Source organism: Antennarius striatus, chromosome 18 (assembly GCF_040054535.1).
Source record: "Antennarius striatus isolate MH-2024 chromosome 18, ASM4005453v1, whole genome shotgun sequence".
NCBI classification, from domain to species: domain Eukaryota; kingdom Metazoa; phylum Chordata; class Actinopteri; order Lophiiformes; family Antennariidae; genus Antennarius; species Antennarius striatus.
In genome coordinates, this window is record NC_090793.1 from 17,674,500 (window position 1) to 17,695,391 (window position 20,892).

Here is a 20,892-nt window from a genome sequence, read left to right on the forward strand (position 1 = left end):
TTTCAGGTTGCAGATCATTGTGTGATGCATGTGCATTGGCAGTAATAATTTATTCAACTGACAATAAAAATACTGAATGGAAAGTTATAAAAGATAAAATTAAATGGATGGTTTACAGGATAAAGTGTGTTACTGCATTGCATTATACAGTGTGCATAATTTTGTGAAAATCCATCAAGCAGTTAAAACATAACCAAGCAAAACATTAAGAGAAGTCTTGTCATTCTAGTCTTCCTGGTATTTTTCGGTCTTGTCAAGGTTTAAAAGCTGTCGTCTCCTCGTTTGTCTGGACAAGTGGGCGCCTCTCCCAGGGTTGTGGCTTCACTCACCTGACTTGACTGGACTCTTGCTTCCTGTCTAAAACAAGGTTGCAACAAGTTTAAACTGCATGACATTTTTTGGATGACATCTGATCTCATGCAGCCTGAAGTGTTTGTCTGTCAGCTGCATGTTTAAGGAGTGTCCTATCTGGGTTTTTAGAGGGATTTAGGTCAAAGTGAAGACCTGAACTGAACCCTATTGTCAGTTTCAAATGAGATTCAATTAAGCGTAAATTAAGCATGACTGTATCTATCTATCTGTCTGTCTGTCTGTCTGTCTGTCTATCGATATATCTATCATCTACCCATCCATCTATCCATTCATCCATCTGTCCATACTCACAATTACATTTCTTAGATTAAAGTGACAAACAAATGTCACAAACAGTGTAATTAAATAGGTAACACCAGCGTGTTAAACAAGTTCTGAAAGAAAGACAATCAATGGTTCAGAAACCAGTTCTGCAGAGAGGAAAAATAACAGGAACCAAAAAAAAAAAGAAAAGAGGGAGGACTGCAAGACACCCATGGAATTGTTACTGTTCCTCTGTGAGCTGCAGGTACGTAAGGACATCAGGTTCAAATGCAGTCACTTTTGTGAATACACAAATATAAATAACCGTCACCGCCATTCCTCTCTAGTGGGTTCACCACTGTCTCTGATCCGTCTATCATGGTTCTCCTCACCACTGTCTAATCTGTCCATCATTGGCATGAGCACACTCTTCCTTCATTCCCACGGCATATTTTGACCTGGTAGAATTCTGTTTAACAACTTGGCCAAAAACTCCACAGCCATCATTATGTCATAAGGGCATTGTTGGCTTTCTCTCTGTAAACGCTTTGAAATGTCTTCAGTTGTGATTAAGCGCTATATAAATAAAGTTGAATCTGTATTTATTATTGATACAGTGAGCACTAATCCCTCAAAAGAGCTGGTGACAGTGTCACCAGCAAAGCACTCCCACACCACCACACCTCCTCCTCCATGCTTCACGGTGGGAACCAGGCATGTAGAGTCCATCCGTTCACCTTTTCTGTGTCGCACAAAGACACGGTGGTTGGAACCAAAGATCTCAAATTTGGACTCATCAGACCAAACCAGATTTCCACTGGTCTAATGTCCATTCCTTGTGTTCTTTAGCCCAAACAAGTGTCTTCTGCTTGTTGCCTGTCCTTAGCAGTGGTTTCCTAGCAGCTATTCTACCATGAAGGCCCGATTCACACCGTCTCCTCTAAACAGTTGTTCTAGAGATGTGTCTGCTGCTAGAACTCTGTGGCATTGACCTGGTCTCTAATCTGAGCTGCTGTTAACCTGTGATTTCTGAGGCTGGTGACTCGGATGAACTTATCCTCTGCAGCAGTGTTGACTCTTGGTCTTCCTTTCCTGGGGCGGTCCTCATGTGAGCCACTTTCTTTGTAGCACCTGATGGTTTTTGCGACTGCACTTGGGGACATTTTCAAAGTTTTCCAAATTTTTCGGACTGACTGACCTTCATTTCTTAAAGTAATGATGGCCACTCGTTTTTCTTTACTTAGCTGATTTTTTCTTGCCATAATACGAATTCTAACCGTCTATTCAGTAGGACTATCAGCTGTGTATCCACCTGACTTCTGCACAACACAACTGATGGTCCCAACCCCATTTATAAGGCAAGAAATCCCACTTATTACACCTGACAGGGCACACCTGTGAAGTGGAAACAATTTCAGGTGACTACCTCTTGAAGCTCATCAAGAGAATGCAGAATGTATGCAAAGCAGTAATCAGAGCAAAAAGTGGCTATTTAGAGGAAAGTAGAATATAAGGCTTATTTTCAGTTGTTTTACACTTTTTTGTTAAGTACATATTTCCACATGTGTTAATTCATAGTTTTGATGCCTTCAGTTTTTTCGGGATTGCTTGGTTTGTTTGGAAAGCTCGTCCATGACACATTATTACAATGAAGTAATGACTGGATATCTGTTTTGATCTTTTGATTCCTATAACAGGAATAATGGGGATGGTTCTGATTGATTTTGATTGATGTATGATCAAAACGTCTTAATCCATAATTCAAATTTCTTTGTGATATGTATAAAGGAAAAAAAGGAAGTTTGAACAACTATGAGTATATTGTGTTGATTCAGCTTAAGTCTGAATGAACTAAAGAACTAGCAAAGGGCAAGAGATGATTCTGAAGAAGTATCAGAGAATGACGAGACCACATGTGAACTGTGAATTTTGGGAAATATTCAGAAGACAGTTAGTGAGCCTTTCTGGAGGGTCATCTAATTTAGTGTCAGACTGTAGGAAGTATGTAATGTAACGTAATATATGTAATTAAACTACCAGTAGTTTACAGGCCTCTGGCTTTCCCTCATATGTTGTCCTTGGCTATCATATCCACAGAAAAAGTCAATTCGAATGAGAAACAATGAAAATCAGCTGATTTGTGTAAGATTGTTGATTCAGATTAAATTTCTGACAGAGGATTGCAGCGGTAAGTAGTGAAACCATTTGAGGACACGGAACACACCCACACCCACACTTTCTACGCTTCAATGGATATGTAAGCACATAAAATCACAGGATCAAAAACTCTTTGGCTTTTTGCCACTTGTTTTTCTCAAGAAAACAACAACACACACACTCAGCACACACGCTCAACACACACAAGTAAACACACACACACACACACACACACACACACACACACACACACACACACACAAACACACACACGCAAACACACACACGCACACACACGCGCATGCTACATATATACTAATATATACTGTATAGTGAACAGTGAAATATATATATATATACACACACATATACATACATATATAGACAGTATATACATACATATATATATACTGTATATATATGTATGTATATATATACATACAGTATATATGGTCTGGAATGCAGGAGGGCGTGGTTTTGAACCCCAGACATGGCGGACACTATCCAGTGAGGGTCCTTAGGCAAGACCCTCAATGCTATACCAGCCTACCTCAGTCATGAGCGATCACAATAAAGACAGAGTCATACCGGTTTGGACGGCACCCGGGTTAACAAGGTCCGCGTCAGTTGCTAGGGAACCAGGGCAATCTGATGAGAAATGGGTTACTTGAACAAGACACACATGGACAAGGGCGGAGAATACGGAGTTGTTGGAATGCTACTACACGAGTAATCCCAGAGAGAGGGGATATACAGTATGGGGCGGATGTGGGACCAATTGATGCTTCGAAACCCACAATCAAGGCTAACAAAGAAACAGCTGTTAGTCCAGTGTTCCAACATCTGTAACCGAAAACTGCTATCACAACTAGAGATCGATGAAATACTGCAACAATGCTATGGCAAAGGGTCAGCGGGGGGATTTCACCATCCCCCCCACAATCCGAGATTGGGTACCAAGCCCCAAGAGACATAGACAGCCTCAATACAAGAGCTGCTGACCTGCGAAGGAAGATCGTGACCCAAATGGAAACCTGGAGCCTCCGACAAATACCGGAGTTAAGTTGTCAAGTACCTTCAGAAGATCTGCTAGAAGATGTGAATGCTGCAATAAGAACCATCCCCACAGGGAACATAACTGAGACCAACAAGCTGATCCACAGTACAGCAACAGTAATCCTCGAGATGCTGGGATATAAGATCAACACAGGGCACAACAAACAATACCCTCCATGGAAGAGATGGTTAAAGGCCAAGATAAAGGAGACACGGAGAGAAGTCAGCCAGCGGCAGAAGGGGAACATGGGGAATAAAGGGGTACCCAGGAAATACAGCAAGCTCTCCATACCTGAAGCACTCGAAACTGCCTAACGGCTCTGGCTACCCAACTGAAGAGATACACCAAGGAGATAGGGGCCAAGAGAATGAACAAGACCTTCTCCACTCAACCAGCAAAGGTGTACTCTCAATGGCAGAGAAATAGCATCCGGTCAGACCCACCAAGAGTTGAGGTAGAGAAAGGCACAACCAAGTAGCTGTGATAGTGTACAGGAACATCTGTACCCAGTATGGACTAGAGGTACCCAAATCCCAATGGGACATACCCCCAAAGGTGATTGAGAACGACAAGGCTAAGATCCTGTGGGACTTCAGCTTCCAGACTGACAAACAGCTGCTAGCTAACAAACCGGACATAGTGGTGGTGGACAAAGAGCAGAAGAGAGCAGTGGTGACAGATGTGGCAATTCCAGCTGACGCCAACATCAGGAAGAAGGAACATGAAGAGATTGAGAAGAATCAAGGGTTGAAAGAAAAGCTGGAACATATGTGGAAGATCAAGGTTAATGTGGTCCCCGTGGTAGTAGGAGCACTCGGGGCAGTGACCCCCAAACTGGAAGAGTGGCTCCAGCAGATTCCTGGAACAACATCTGAAGCCTTAGTCCAGAAGAGCGCAGTCGTAGGAACAGCTAAGATACTGTGCAGAAACCTCAGACTCCCAGGCCTCTGGTAGAGGACCCGAGCTTGAGGATGACACACAGATACCACCCCACAAGGGTGAGAGGGCCTGTATATATATTTCAGTTCAGTAGTTGTCAGTGCACATCTAATGATGGTCTAAACATCTTCTCCTGATGTAAGGCAATGCAAATTATGTCTGCTTCAACATTTATCTAATTACTGATGGAAGGACACCTTAGAGGTTTTTTTAGGAGTTGTGTAACACAACCAGCAAAAAGCCAAAGAGCCTTTCATCCTGTGGTTTTATGTGCTTTTGTATCACTTGAGGAGTGGAAGGTGTGGATGTGGGTATGGGTGTGTTTTGTGTCCTCAGATGACTTTGTTAACACTGCAATCCTCTGCACTGCCAAGATCTTGCATAATTCCTGATGTGCAGCTCTAAGTACAGTATTTTATCATATGCATTGAAATCTTTTTTATGAGATCTTGTCTCTACATAGCACACAGTACACACAACTAACTCATATAACTTCTGGAACTAAAAGTTTCAAATCTCATGATAAATCAGCTCAGTGCTCGGAGCAGATAGGACTTTTTGTGGGGCGGAAGGCATGTGTATGCAGCAAAAAATACAGTTGTGCCCTCAGAGGCAATTTGTCATTTGTGAGTTTTGGCTACAAATGAAGAAAGTAGTTTGTTAAGACATGAGAAACACTCACCCTGCATCGTTCATGTTTGACACACACTGTAATGACAAAATTGACACAATAGCTGGCGTGGCTGATGAGGTGAGGGTTAGGCTTGGCTTGCTGGCACCTCGCCCTACTGAACCCAGATCAGAACTGAACCCAGATCAGCTGTGTTGCCTCACAAACATGAATGGACCTGTAGGGGATGAAGGAAGTGGAGAAAAACAGATGGAATCTGAATTGCCTGTTTTGGTCGAATAATAAAGTTGTTCTACAAACTACTACTAAGTGTTGACTCCCTCACAACTGACACACAACTATTGATCACAAATATTGATTTAACTGATTTCCATCTGACTCCATAAGAGTCAGAAACAGAAAGGATTCTAATGTGATTACTCTATTTTTTTCCCCACTTAAACTGATCGTATATATTGAGGGATTTATATGACCTACTCTATATTTGTTTGCTGTAAAGTCCCCCACCACCCCAAAGCAGAGAACATTTAGCATTGTGTGTGTGTGTATGTGTGTGTGTGTGTGTGTGTGTGTGTGTGTGTGTGTGTGTGTGTGCGTGTACTAGGTACAAAAACTCCCACAACATAGCAAAGGAGTAAATGTTCCCTGCACGCTCTAATAATTAGAGTTAATGGAACACTACAGTACATGTAGAGGTGAAAGCGCTGCTGCCACCTACTGTAGCGGGTATGCAATTTAACTTTATTCCAGTAATGTACGGTAATGACAACGCAAACACGTGCCCCCCGGCATTTCTCCCTGCCCTGCGATTTAAGAATCACTGTTATGCATATATGACTGATATATCTTATCCCATTTGTCTGCAGGGTAGTTTACTCAACTGAGTTAAAATGGCGTGCAAACTCAGAATCTCCAACTTCCTGCACATACTGTACCATTTTGCACAACTAACACAAATGCTGTCTTTGAACTCTTTATCATGCTTCCTGCTTGAAGCATGATAAAGAGCTGCAGGTTTTTTTTTCTTGACACCATCCATATTTATCCAATCCAAATGAGATCACAATGTTGTTGCCGTAGAATCTGGTGGTGTGGATCAGTGAGTCGATTTCTTGTTCATTCCTGGCGTACAGCTTGATGTCAATCAAGCCACATGTACAACATGTGGTTGATTGTTGCCCCTCTTCGGAATCACATCCGTATCCACGCTTTAGAGATGATCGGACTGAGGGGGCAAGATTCTTATCGCCATGCAATACATGTAAAGTAGTGTTAAATCACAAGTTGCATTTTCTCCATGTGTAAAGGCTAAGCCAAGCTTTAAGCCACTGAAGTAATCCACCACACTTATGTGGATGATGCGCTGATGCGCTTCCTTGTAATCAAGAGTCCGACACTAATTTATGCTTGATTATTCTGTTTTATTTCCAATACGTTTCTATGTTAACTCCATCTACGGTTAACTTCAAACATTACAAAATGTGGTGTTCAATGATGAACGTTCAAAACTCAATGGTCAAATATTGTTGATGCTTTTGAGAAGAAAACCTAACCTTGCCAACAATTAGTTCCTATGGAAACCAGTTGTCCCCATGAGACCCAATACATCATTTGGCTCCTACACAAGGCCTCATAAGAAATATAGGGTAGTTAAAGTGCATCAACATCCAGTCACAATGATGCAATAGAGTTTTGTACATGATCTCATCAAAAAAAATAAAACACACTAATCCTCTGAAAAGCTGGATGAGATGACAGATGTGCATCGTGCATGTGTGTGTGTGTGTGTGCGTGTGTGTGTGAGAGAGAGAGACAGAGAGAGAGACAGAGGGAGATGTAAATGCCTGTGGTTTGTTTAATAAAAGCGTCAGTGTGAGGGTGAACATGCATGTGCAATAAATGACACAAAACCTGCTGTTTTCTGATTGGCTGCTGTCTGCACACGCACTAATATACACCCCACTGACACTGAGATATGTGTGAAAGACAGTGTGTGTATGTGTGTGTGTGTGTGTGTGTGTGTGTGTGTGTGTGTGTGTGTGTGTGTGTGTGTGTGTGTGTGTGTGTGTGTGTGTGTGTGTGTGTGTGTGAGAGAGAGAGAGAGAGAGAGAGAGAGAGAGAGAGAGAGAGAGAGAGATGAGGGGATATAAAGGGAACAAGAACACAGTGGAGAAGAGAACCACATTGGTTCAGCACAGAAATAGAGCTATCATTACCCTTCATACCAGTGTAACCAGTTGACATCAACACAATAGCAGGTAAATTGTCTTTCCTTACAATGTTGCTTGAAGGCTATGAAATATATGCAAGAGTATACATTAGTCACAGTTGAAAGTGTCTGTTGTTTAAACAGGACATTGCTGTGTGCTTACGTTTCTGTTGTGGTTTAAACTCCTAAAAACAAGGTTGTGATGTGGATGTGTTGGGATGATGTTGGAATGTTGGAATGCTGTGATGATGTTGTGATGTTGTGATGTGATGAAGCAATGTTGTGATACTCAAATATTAAAGTACTGTAAGTCTTTGAGAACAAAAAAACAATATGATGGTCAATGTATATAAAAAATATTGCGGTTGCCAATATGTGTGCCGATAGTGGGTAAGTGTAGATAGAACTTTGGAGAATTTTTCTATAGCGACTTATGGACAACATAATGCATGCATTGTATTTTCTCTGTATTTACACTCAATAGAAGTTATTTTCATGTCTTTTGTTGTGTCAAGTAATAGTTTGAAAGCCTCTACACGAGCACAAATTTATTGCCAGCTCTGCTTCACACTAGATGCTCCTCCAACAAACTGATTATTGATTCATTGCTTTTGGCAGTCCTCCTTTGGTACATCTCAAGCTTATGGACCCTATTCTAACAATCTGTAGAGCTCAATGTGTTGATTCATTTGAGGCAAGTTCAACTTTTGAGTTCAATGTTATTCAGGCTGCAAAGTAAAACACACTCATCTTCTCTAAGGGCCAAAAATGCAGCTGATCTCCATGTAGTAGACATTTGTCCGATCTATAACAACATTTCACAGCATATTAGCAAATGCTGTAAAAATATAATTCTGGTTAATAGCTGATAGGATAAAGGCAATTCAGACAATTCATAAACAAAATAATACATCGTCCCCCAGCAGCAGGAAGGACAAGTGAGTCTGTATTGCCAGTGTCATTTACCCTCTGGGCTCAGGTGCTTAACCCCCCTCCCCCATGCAGATAAGATTGCAGGGATTTATGTTAATTTATGTTTCATGTATTGAGAGAGAAACAGAGATGAAGTGTGACACAGGACAGTGAGGGAAAATTGAGTATAGTTGACTTCAATTTTGAAATTTTAATTTTTGATAATATTTCCCAAATTGATTGATTTACCACTTTAAATAACCTTTATCCATGACATCCACAACTTTATCTCGTAAAAATAGATGAACCGCATGAAAAAAAATTATTTGTCATCAGCTTTGTGTTGTAATAGCATGTATCTGTGTCCTGATGAAAAATATTTAACTAATTGCCTTATTTTAACCCATAATTGTGGATAACAAGAAACAGTGCTGATAAGTGCTTCAAATTGAAATTGAAGCACTTATTGATCAATTGTTCTGAAAAATATAGAATATTCTCACAATGAAAAAAAGGCAAAACTAGTATTAAATTTTTAGGCCTATGTGGGACGGCTCAGGGGCAGAATAGATCTGCCCCCTATGGAGGTCTACTTTAAAATGATGGTGCCGTGTGTGAACTAATTTCATGGTAATATGTCAGGTACTTAATGTGTAAATGACATTGACTGGTATATGGAAGTTAAATGACACACACACACTTGGATCCAACACTTTTACTATTAATATTCACATAACAGGAGTCTATAGAAACACACAAAAAACAATCCTTATGGATTGTGGATATAGTTGGCGCTGATCCTAGTACAGCTTCACCAACTTGCAAATAACAAATTATAGTATCATTGCTTTTATATAAAATTAATTTACAGTAATTGTTAACTTTCAAGGAATTTTTTTTTCTTTTTATTTCATCTGTTCCCACCTGAAAAAAAAAAAAAGAACAATGATCACCACCCTAAAGAAATAATATTTTACAGTATGTATATAGTTATACTCTCTGTTTTGGGGTTTTTTATTGCACCAATCATAATTTAACAACATAAAATACAATTTATATACCAGTTTTACAGGTTTTGCTAAATATATTTTGAACATAATATGCAGTAATATAATATAATATAATATAATATAATATAATATAATATAATATAATATAATATAATATAATATAATATAATTTCCAGTAGAAGCACGTATGTGATGTGTCGCTCCCATCTTACTGGATAGGGCAGAACAGGAAAGAAGGAAAGGAAAGGAAAGGAAAGGAAAGGAAAGGAAAGGAAAGGAAAGGAAAGGAAAGGAAAGGAAAGGAAAGGAAAGGAAATATTTTAAATGAAAGGAACAAGAGTCCTACACAACAATAATGCACTGTTGATATACCAGTGTGTGCTGAATAATCCACACTCATAGTTTAGAAACTGATGTAATTAGTTTGCGCCCTTCTCTTAACATTACAACAACTTTCCTCAACATATGTTTCTATATTTGTTTTTCGGTGTGACCCATTTGGACAGCCCTATAAATGAAAATGAACAAAACATTTTCCAGCAGTACTTAACCAATGAAATAGCGACGGTTCTGACCGTTCTCCACACTGGAACGCTGGACTCGGTGAATATTAAGACCCTGCGGGGGGGGGGGGGGGTCGGATGATGTGCGCGCGTGCAGAGAGGCGGATGGCGGGGGAGCGCAACCCAATACCAAATCGATACTGATCTATTTATCTCTTCTGCTCTAATTCACCGGCTACAAAATAGTCCAGGTCTATATCCTCTCCCTGTCTCTCTCTCTGTCACACACACACACACACACACACACACACACACACACACACACACACACACACACACACACACACACACACACACACACTCCGTTCGCATGCGTCCCCCCCAGTGCCACCGGGTGGCCGCCTGGCTGCTCGCTCTGCCGTCGGGGAGAGGAGGGGAGGAATGCGCGCGCCGCGGCCGCCTGGAGATGATCTCTTTCTGGCTGCTGTGCTGGAAGCTGTTGGTAGGTACACCAGCGATGTCCGCCGCGTCTCTAATGAAGGGAACCCATTTATCAGCGGCGGTGGCGCGCTCCTCGGCCGGTAAAGATCTGACAAGGGCTTTGGCGACCGGATCGGCCCCCGCAGGAGTCAACGAGGCTCTGGCGTCACCCCGGTTTGTTTGGCTTGTGTTTGAGCGCATATCTGTCACGATTTTGGTGCTTTGTCTGTTTTTAGAACCGGGCTTATGTAACATATCTGTGCCAGCAGAAAAGTCAGATCATAATGTCATAATTATATTTTAAATACAATAATACAGGTTATTATAAATACTGTAGAATATGACTGTGTAAAATCAGACACACACACACACACACACACACACACACACACACACACACACACACACACACACACACACGATAATGTGAGGCAGCATCTGCATGCTGGATGGGATTAATCAGGGTTGACACCAGCCTGAAGTCATTTTAGCGCTGGTCTATTTCAGCATAGGAACAGTTTACATCTGAAGTTGACGCTCTGTCTAATTCAGAGGGTTGTTATTTCATAAGGAGGCAGGCAGTGATCAGAATTGTGGGTTAGTGTTGGGGTCACTCTATAAATAAACCTGATGTGTGATTTATCTGAAGGATTGATTTTATACTGACGACAAATGACTGAATGAGCACACAAGCATCCTTGTCCTTAAATTATATATACTGCATATTCTTTAAAATGAAAGTGTTAATGGTTTAACAGTCTTCTCAGTTATCCAACTCCGTACGCTGAACTCAGTGTACAGTGTGCTGTACTGTACTCAGAATCTATTGCCCCAAACTGATCCTGAATTTCAACTGCCTAAAAGTCTCTTAAATGAGTTCTACTGAGAACAGACTGTTTTAGGCCTGCTCCATTAAATGCTAATGAGCTCCATCTGTCAACACCTACTGTACCTGACGCAGATGTGGCTAAAGTTAACGGTGGATGTATCACTTCAGGGGAGAACACACCCAGGGAGAGGGGAGTGTTGTCACACACACATACAAATCACTTCTTTTGTTACGTCACGAAAGGAGCTGATGCTGTGTGAGCACCGTTTCATGAGTCGATGCAGGACCCATTTGTTGTCCTCATTTTACTAGCTGGTAGGGTTAGAGAGGACCACTATATGTATATATTTAGAGACCATATGACCCCCTTAACTCAGAATATCTGGTCGCTGATCAGTATACTCTAACTTCCTTCAGACATCCCAGTGATTGTCCGTTTTTGGGATGAACAGAACTGTCAGTCAGTGGTTGTGCAAAATATTGGGTTGAGCCATTCCATCACAGATTATTGAGCATTTCAGAACTCGGAATTAAATACGTGCAACTAAATTTTGTATAACGGAACAGGAATAAACAAAGTGTAACTATTACTTCTGTCATGCAATTACAAAGATGGGGCACTTCTCTTTCCTTTTGGCAGTCTTCATGTTATAGTGGTCAAAGATCTCTACAATGTATGGGGATTTAAATGCATCTTAGAGCAGTTATGTAACATGAAACTTTTGCTGTATAATATGTGATAACTTGGTTTTAGTCCAATGACTCTACGATTGAACTGACAGAAAAAATGACTTAAGAGGCTGTCCTGGCTCTGCATCTATATTTAGTGTTACCATAACAACACCTCCTTCTGTCACCACCACATGCCTGGAACATCAGACCACAATATCTTATTAACCCACTCACAGCTGATGTGTTGCCGCCATGGTAACACTATCAAGGCACGAGTTAATTCTATTAAACGTTTACTGGGTATATACAGTACAGGATTTCGATGTGTATGATGAGTCTTCTTCTCCTCCTTCTCCTTTTGGCTTTTCCCTTCAGGGGTAGCCACAGTGAATCCATCTAACCCTGTCTTCTGCATCCTCTTCTCTCACACCAACTACCTTCATGTCCTCTTTGACTACATCCATAAACCTCCTCTTTGGTCTTCCTCTAGGCCTCCTGCCTGGCAGTTCAAAACTCAGCATCCTTCTACCAATATATTCACTACCTCTCCTCTGGACATGTCCAAACCATCTCAGTCTGGCCTCTCTGACTTTATCTCCAAAACCTCTAACATGTGCTGTCCCTCTGATGTACTCATTTCTGATCCTATCCTTCCTGGTCACTCCCAGAGAGAACCTCAGCATCTTCATCTCTGCTACCTCCAGCTCTGTCTCCTGTCTTTTCCTCAGTGACACTGTCTCTAGACCAAACAACATCGCTGGTGTGTGTGTTAACTAATTTCTCTGATGGAACCTCCTGAAGGAATGAATAAAGTCCTACTTTACTCTCTACTCTAATTAAATTTTTTTGTTTCTGTGACCACAGAATTGTTCTGAAGTGGTCATCGCTATTTCCTTTCACGTTTCAAGTAATCTTTTTGTAATGTGTCCATATTTGTTTGTTGATCAAATGTGCCATCAAATGTTATACCAATATTTCAGGTTGAATCACAATCATATATCAACATGTGGAAAGGACATTTTGAGACAGTTTGAGTAAATTACATTTATATTTCTGTTTATTTGAGGTTTTTTCAGTCCACAAGCCATTTCTGGAGCTGCATAGTACAACTGAGTTTAGCACTCCACCAAAGAAAAAAAAAAAAAAAGACTAAGGGGAACAATTTTTGCTTTAGTCAGTGCATAAGCTTGAAGACTTGAACATGAATTGCTAGAGGAGTTATGCTAGAACTGACACAGAACATGTTCCATGGTGATGGTTCTATTTTGATAGGATGCAGAGGAGATAGACAATTGGCATGCAGCAAAGAAAATTAAGGTTGTAGATGCACAAACAAAAAGAATATTTGTAGTATGAATTAGGAAAAAAAATTTAGAGAGAAATTTGTTTTACAATTTGATAGATCATATCAACACTATTTAATTTTGATTTTGTCACAGTTAGAATTGCATGACCTCGCTCTCGTCTTGTCCCAGTCATGGAAGATAGGGCTGTCAATTATATATTTTTTTGTCTCATAATTTTTATGGCTGTGATGAATTTCCACACATCCATTATAACCAGATCTTTGTGTCTGCAGAGAGCCACGACTGGACTAAGAAGGACAACAGCTGAGCTTATGGACAGCAGCCACAGCACTGATAGTCCTGACAACGTAGACCCTGTCAGCAACCCTTCAAATCCACTGCAGTCAACCGATCCAGACAGGATGGAAATCAGCTCATCATCACCCATCACAGACCTAGAACAAGACAACTTGGGTAGCTGGTGCAGCCAGAAAGCAGAGGAACTCCCTTACCCAGACAGCCATCACTTGCAGCAGGCAATCAGTGAAAGGAGAAAGGAGGAAGAAGCTGCTGAAGGAGATGGAAACATATCTGGGGATACTTGTGGCCATCGTGTGTTTGATACTAGTAAAGAAATAGAAGTGGAAATAGGGGAAGTTAAAGGAGAAGGAGAAGAAGTGGAAGATGGAGCAAGAGGAGAAATCAAGGAAAATGAAAAGAATGGAGAGATAGTAAGTGAAGAATGGGGGAGAACAGAAATTGAAAAAGAAGAGGAAGTAACATTAGAAGTTGAGAATGAAGGAATCATAGAAAGAGGAGAGACAACAGAAGAGGAACAGAGAGCAGGAAAGACAGTAGAGGATCCTCTCATCTTTGATGAGATGTGTTCTTCATCATCAGAGCCTCTGAATTATGCTGCTCATCTTCATGTGTCTCTGGACTCTTGGGGCCATGACCCCTGCAACAGAGGTAATGTTAGCGAGGATCACCTCAGCGACTGCCTCCAAGCTGAACTGGCTTTTGCGAACTCGGACAGTGATGCTGGCGAGGATCAACTGGCATCCTTTGAGACCTGTGGCATCATCAGCCGGACAGATGTAGGTGGACAAATTCATCAAAGCATATGTGATGGAGAATTCAAGGAAGGGGAGAAAGGACGAGACAACGAGGAAGAGGATATTGTGGAGACAATACAGCAGAGAGAGTCGGATGTGGAGGGGGAGCAGGAAAAGACGAGGGGAGGCAAGGTTGATGATGATGATGATGATGATGATGATGATGATGATGAACAGCTGATAAAGAGAAAACCTCTTCTGGGGTCTCCTGACAGCTCAACTGCCAGCTCCACAGACCCCGACAGGCGGGTAAGACATCACAAACCTACCGCACATACATTCCCAACTAATTGTGCTCCATTGGAAATTTGATGACTTGATGTTATGAATTCATATTATCACTTGTGTTTTATGGTTAATCCAATCATCGCAAGAATTCCATTCAAGTTGAAGGATTCTATAGGTTACAGCAGTGTTCAGTAGTGCTGGATCCTTGAATATACCAATTACCCAACCAGTGGACACTCATGATAACATGATTTGAGATTAAATATACAGTGAGGTACTTATACACAATTGCATTGCGTAATTGAAAGTGAACAGTACCCAACTCCACAGTCTTGTAATCCCACATTTGTTTGATTGCATGTTTGAAACTAAACATCCATGGTCCTTCAGGCCACATTAGTGTTTAGCACCAATCCAAGAAGAAGTGACAGACATTTTTAGCATGGTGGAAATGCAGAATGTGCAAGCATTTGCATGGATGTAGGCCTAAATGTAATTGTGAATGTTTGTGTCCTTCGATGTGACCTTGTGATGAGCTGATGATTTGCCCAAAGGGTATCCTGCCATCCACTCAAACTGAGCTGAGATACGCGCCAACACACATCAATTGTCCTTTTTAAAGTTGACAGTCACTTACAAAAGGGGTAGGATTAAATAAGCTTATGCTTCTTCCTACTCCTTTTCGGACATGTTTTGTGTATCATTATTATTATTATTGTCTTGATTATTGTTGTTATTCTGCACATGTTCGAAATAAAGCATTCTTTCATCAATTCATCAATACTATGTCAGAGTTGACTAGTCAGTTGAATAGTCAAATAAAGTGTCTTTTTTTTGGTGGTCACTGTTCACAACAATTCAGAACTATGAAGCTAGGGGGAAAAGTAGGGGAAGCTCAGCTTTGAAAAGTGGTGGATATCTGTGGTGCTGAGTTATGTGCAGCAATATGTTTTCCATGCTGGTACTGAGAATGCCTATGGAAAGAGTTGCATTGTGTGTCTGTGGTTTTACGGTTTTATGACTAGATGCAAAGAAAAAAGATGCGTTATTGAAAGAGGAAGTCCAGAGTGGCAGAGAAGCAGGTGCAGGGTGATGCAGGGTGTATCCAATGAAAACTGCAGTATGTTACTTACTTTATTTCTATGTGCAAAACGTTTTATTTGTTTACATGTATCTAAAGTTGTTTACTTTGTGGGACCATGCAAATAAAATATGTCTCTATTTATTCTCCTGAACTTCTGGTTCTGATTCACCTATAGGTTCCTGTAGATTTTTGTGTCCACCAAGACACCCTTAGCGAACATGTCTCCACTGAGCATGTGGACTTTCTGTTGGCCCGCCAGCAGTGGAAGAAGATGGAGGAGGAGGTCAAAGGTCAGCCGATCCCCAAACCAGGTCTCAGAACTCCAGGGAGCTTCCAGGGCACCCACACTTCACTCTACCCCCCCACTCGCAGTCCCCGCCTCAAGCATAAGTAAGTAAAACTGGAAGTTAATGCCTCCAAGTTTTCAGGGACTCTATTCATGCCATCACAGTGTCCTCTCACAGCAAGAAGGTTCCAAGACCTGAGCTTCATGTTTTTGGGGGTGGGAGGAAGCTGGAGAAACTGGAAAGAACCCATTCAAACTGCTCAGAAAGGAACAAACCTGGAACCTTCTAAAAAAATGAAGCCTTGAATTTAGGCTTCCCCTAAAATGCGTAAAATTAAATGGAAAAATAGGTACTATTGTTGTATGAGGATTGCAATGATGTCAGAGCTGATACTTTTAGTTGTAGTTATTCTAATCTGGTTTTCCGTATGTCCTCTCAAAGAGAGATCCCTCGGCCAGTACCGCAGGAGCCCCCCTTGTCCTCTACCCTATCCCCCAGTTCTGAAGACTCAGGCCTCGATGACTCCACGTACCGTTGCTCCCTCGAGGAGCCAGAGAGTGCGGTGGAGAGAGAGATCCGACTGACTCTAGAGAGAGAGGAACAACACCGTAGGGAGAGGGGGAAGATTGCCCACAGCCTCACTTTACCCAGGTAACGCCAAACAACCATGGTCATGTTTTCACTCTGCTGCACTTCAAACCAATCAACTTTTTTATAGCCACATTTGAAAGGTGTGTAACATTAGTAGAGTCTAAAACAGCAATGTTTGTGGTACAGAAGAGGAGGAGTACAATTGGAGTGTTGTTGGGTTGGAGCAGGATCAGAAGGGGAATGCCATTATGTCATACCTGGGATGTACATTTTACCTCACCTCGTGGGCTGGATCACCAACTACCTGACAGATAGACCAGAGTATGTCTGTATGGGGGACATATGGCAGGACGGCTTGTCATCAGTGGTGACCAGCAGCACAGAGGGTCTACAGGGCCCTGTGCTCTCTCCCCTTCTCTTCAGTCTCTACACCAAAGACTTCCAGTTCAACTCAGACACATTCCACATACAGAAGTTTTCTGATGACACCGCAATTGTGGTATGTAGGGAGGGTGAGAAGGATACAGGGCAGTGGTGACAAATTTTGTACGATGATGAACTCCAGCTGAACATCTCCAAGATAAAGAACAATTAAATTAAAATGTTAATTTTCTGCTCTTGTGTTTTTAGATCTTCTACCCTGCAAACAGGACGATCTCCACCCAGACCTCCAGCCTGCCGCACCCCTACCTTATCCATCTCCCCATCCCCTCCCTGTTCCTCTTCACTTCCTCGATCCATCTACCACGAAATGACAGCCAATAACGTCATCATCTTGGAACCCGAATGCTCCAGCTCCACCTCCAGGAACCACCTACTCTCCACCGCAATTGGAGGCCTCTCCGATGGTCCAGCAAGCCTGGACATGATGCCTTCCACCAATGTCATTGTTGTGGAAACCTCTAATCTGATCATTCGCAGCGCTTCTGAGTTCTGCCTAAGCTCTGCCCCTGTGTCCATGGAAACCCAGGAAACCACGTTCTCATCCAATCCGTTTTACAAGCTTAGGTCGCTCAGCAGCCAGTCGCTGGTTGAGCAAGAGATTCGTATGGTGAGGCAGCGAGAGGAGGAGTGGAAGAGGCAGAGGGAGGACATGTGGAAAAAAAGGAGGGAGGAAGAGTGGAGGAAAGAGAGGGAGCGGTACGACACAGTGCTGGTGTCTCCAGGCCTGAACGATAACATCACTTACAGTGGTAAGTACCATATAACAATCTGAAGATGAAGCAAAGGGCAGAACTGTATTAATTTAATACTGGATACAGTCTGAGATTAGAAGTAAATTAATGAAAAATATATTTTTGACCTGTTGACCATTTGACCAGTTTTCCCAGTGTGATCAAACAATTTTAAATGGCCTTTGGTTCAATCCAGCACCGGTGGTTCCAGACAGATGCGTCTCCTCGCCATCATCCCCCTCCAGGACACGCAAAATGGAACGATCCAGTTTGTCATGTGACCACAAGGTTTGTGAACACACACATATACACATGCACATGCACAAACACACATGCATGGTAAACAGTATCAATCAATATTGGTCCTTTAGAAGCAGCTTTATTTATAGTAGAACCACAAAAGGCCTCTAACTTTATAATAAAGTAATTTTCCATTGCAGTATTTGTCAATATTTACTTCCTGATGGAAACATGGAAACGTTTAGTAAACACAACTTTAAAAAGTCACTTTGCACTTGATTTGTGTTGGTTTGTGTGTCACTACACTGAAAATCAAATCCATATTTCTCCCATTGTAATTAATTCCATGTGGTCAGTTGGTTTCCTCATTCGCTCTCATTCATTTATATTCAATGTGACCTGATTGGTTCATGGAAAACCAGACATTTTTGATCAGTTATTTCACAATTTTGCATATCCCCATGTTCATTATTCATTATCTTTGCTTGTGATTCTTTTTTTTTTTCATCTGATCTTCACTCTTCTACTCATTTGTCCAACAATTCCCCCAACTATCCCATCCTCTCTTGTTTGCCTCATCTAATGACCATACAGCAGGTCCACTGGTTCAGCTGATTCTTCCCTCCTTCCTCCAGTTCCCCCCATCTCTCTCCTCCATGCCCCGACGACAGAACACCATGGCACAGCGATGGGAGGCGTCCCTGCTAACCAGTCAGAAGAAGGAATGAACATGGACCATGCCCATCTATTTCTCATTTAAGAACCTCTACTAAGTTGCAGCTTCTATTCTTTCATTTTCTCTCCAGAAAACTCAGTCTTGCAGTCTTCTTTTGTGATGTCAGAACCACAGGTTAGAACCAGAGCTACAGGTTAGAAATAGAGCTGCAGGTTGGAACTCATGGGCCACCAGTTTGTTTTCAATTGGATGGCAGAAATAGTTGAGATGTCCTGGTCTTATGAATGTGTTTTGCAACATTATGAACTGTCTGTCATGTCACAGTTGAGATAATTTCCCTATCCATAATAACTTATAATGATTAAGGTACCATTCCCAGGAGCTGTGCGTAAATAGCACTTAGATTAATTTATGAAGCTATCTTTATCACCACATGTTCAAGTTAGCACTGTTCTCTGTTCTGGTTTCATGCACTTTGATTTATAGATTTTATGAATTACTTTATTAGTCCAAGTGCTTATTGATATGTTTGATATGTTTTTGTTTGTTATGATTTTTGATTGTTTATTATTATTTTTTTGACTGATCACAATGTGACATTTTCTGGGTAGCCACATGTCAATAATTTATTTTAATATGGCAAGCATAAACAGTTTTAATCTTAAAACCTACAAACATTTAAGAAAATGTATGCAAAAGATAATTAAGCATATTGTTTACAAGTTATTCTAAATATACCGACTGTGGAGATAGTGGGCTGCAACTTAGACGTTTAATTGTACAGTTCTGTGGGTTACTGTGGACGCCCTCTTGTAAAGATTTCTTAATCTGAAGGTTGAAAGCTCTGCTATTTTTTCTGTGAGAATGTAATGAAGGTGTGCTGTTGATGTTCAACACAACCGTCTCTGCTGGTTTATCATCTAGCTGTACTCCAAGTTTCACAGAAATCTTAACAAGAAATTTGGTTATTTGATTCAATTAAACTGACCTGACTTAGCTGCAGCTCTTTGAAAGTCCAAAGAGAGACCAAAGTGAAACTCTAGCTTTCAAAGTTAAGTGAACATCTGGAGGAAAAAATTTAAATTCAGCCTGAACACACCTGAGATGAAATGGTCCCATCACCACAGTGGATTTATGGATGTTATTACTATGGATTTAGAGGCATAATGTTTCAGCATGGCACAGTTAAATACAGATGTTTGTTCTTCATACAATATGGTCTCGCTTTACCTACTCCTGAAAGTACGTGATATTCTTATCCTAAAGTCTGTAAAGTTTATTATTCTGTTCTTTATTCTGTTTTTGGTCCTGTCTTGATTCTTTACAAAAGATATATTGGATATATTTTTGCTGCTTATATTTATGAGAAATGCTCAAGAAATTCTCAAAGCTTTTCTTTGTAAGTAGTTTTTAATATCTTGTGTTAGAATGATTATTTGCAGTGTGCATGTGTTTTATTATCATCCATATCCAGTCAGGTTTCTGTAGCTTCAGTCAAGTCAACTCGCCTGGTCCCCAAATAAAGTCAACCTGAATGCACAAAAACGATGAAGTCAACGTGGAAACTGATGATTTTTGCAGCCAGTGAACTACGGGCTGGAAGTGGGGGGGTACAAACGCCGCACAGAATGGACTCAAACCTAGAACCTTCTAGCTGGGACATGACAGCACTACCCACTGCACCAACATGCTCCCCATACTTTCCATGCAAAGTGAAATAAATTTCTGCAGCTTTGGGGATTGGGTTCCGTACTTTTAAAGATCAAAATTCATGTTACACCAATCAGTGTCAAATTTACTTACCTGAAAGCTTAAGAGAGATTAACCGAAAGTGCACTGGGGAGTAATTTTAGTTCTTGGACAAATTTATGCACATTAGCAAATACAGTACTCAATAGACAGTAATTAACAACACATTATTTTGTGCAACACGGAGAAGTTAATCTTTGAACATCAAACAAACTTATGAAGCCCATAGCATTCATATATAGCATAGACAAAAGAATTCAGCACCATTTGTTTTTAAAATAGTAAAAATGTATTAATTTTAACATAATTATTCTTATAAATACACTGGATGCTTCAAAGCAGCCGCTCCACCAACACCTTGAACATCTCTCTACTTTAAAGTAGAAAGCAACGATAGAGTCACAACAAAATTGATAACATTACTTTTACAAATTAAATGATATTTTT

The 20,892-nt window shown here is 41.0% G+C and overlaps 1 protein-coding gene across 1 annotated transcript; it reads left to right on the forward strand.

Moving 5' to 3' along the window:
* Positions 1–10,403: 10,403 nt before the first annotated feature.
* si:ch211-153l6.6 (midasin) lies at positions 10,404–20,219 on the forward strand. The gene is made up of 7 exons (XM_068339869.1): positions 10,404–10,535; positions 13,594–14,664; positions 15,903–16,117; positions 16,456–16,665; positions 17,236–17,798; positions 17,977–18,068; positions 18,656–20,219. Exons 1-7 carry the CDS (start codon positions 10,404–10,406, stop codon positions 18,746–18,748), a joined length of 2,376 nt encoding a protein of 791 aa, XP_068195970.1. The 3' UTR covers positions 18,749–20,219.
* The last annotated feature ends 673 nt before the right edge of the window (positions 20,220–20,892 follow it).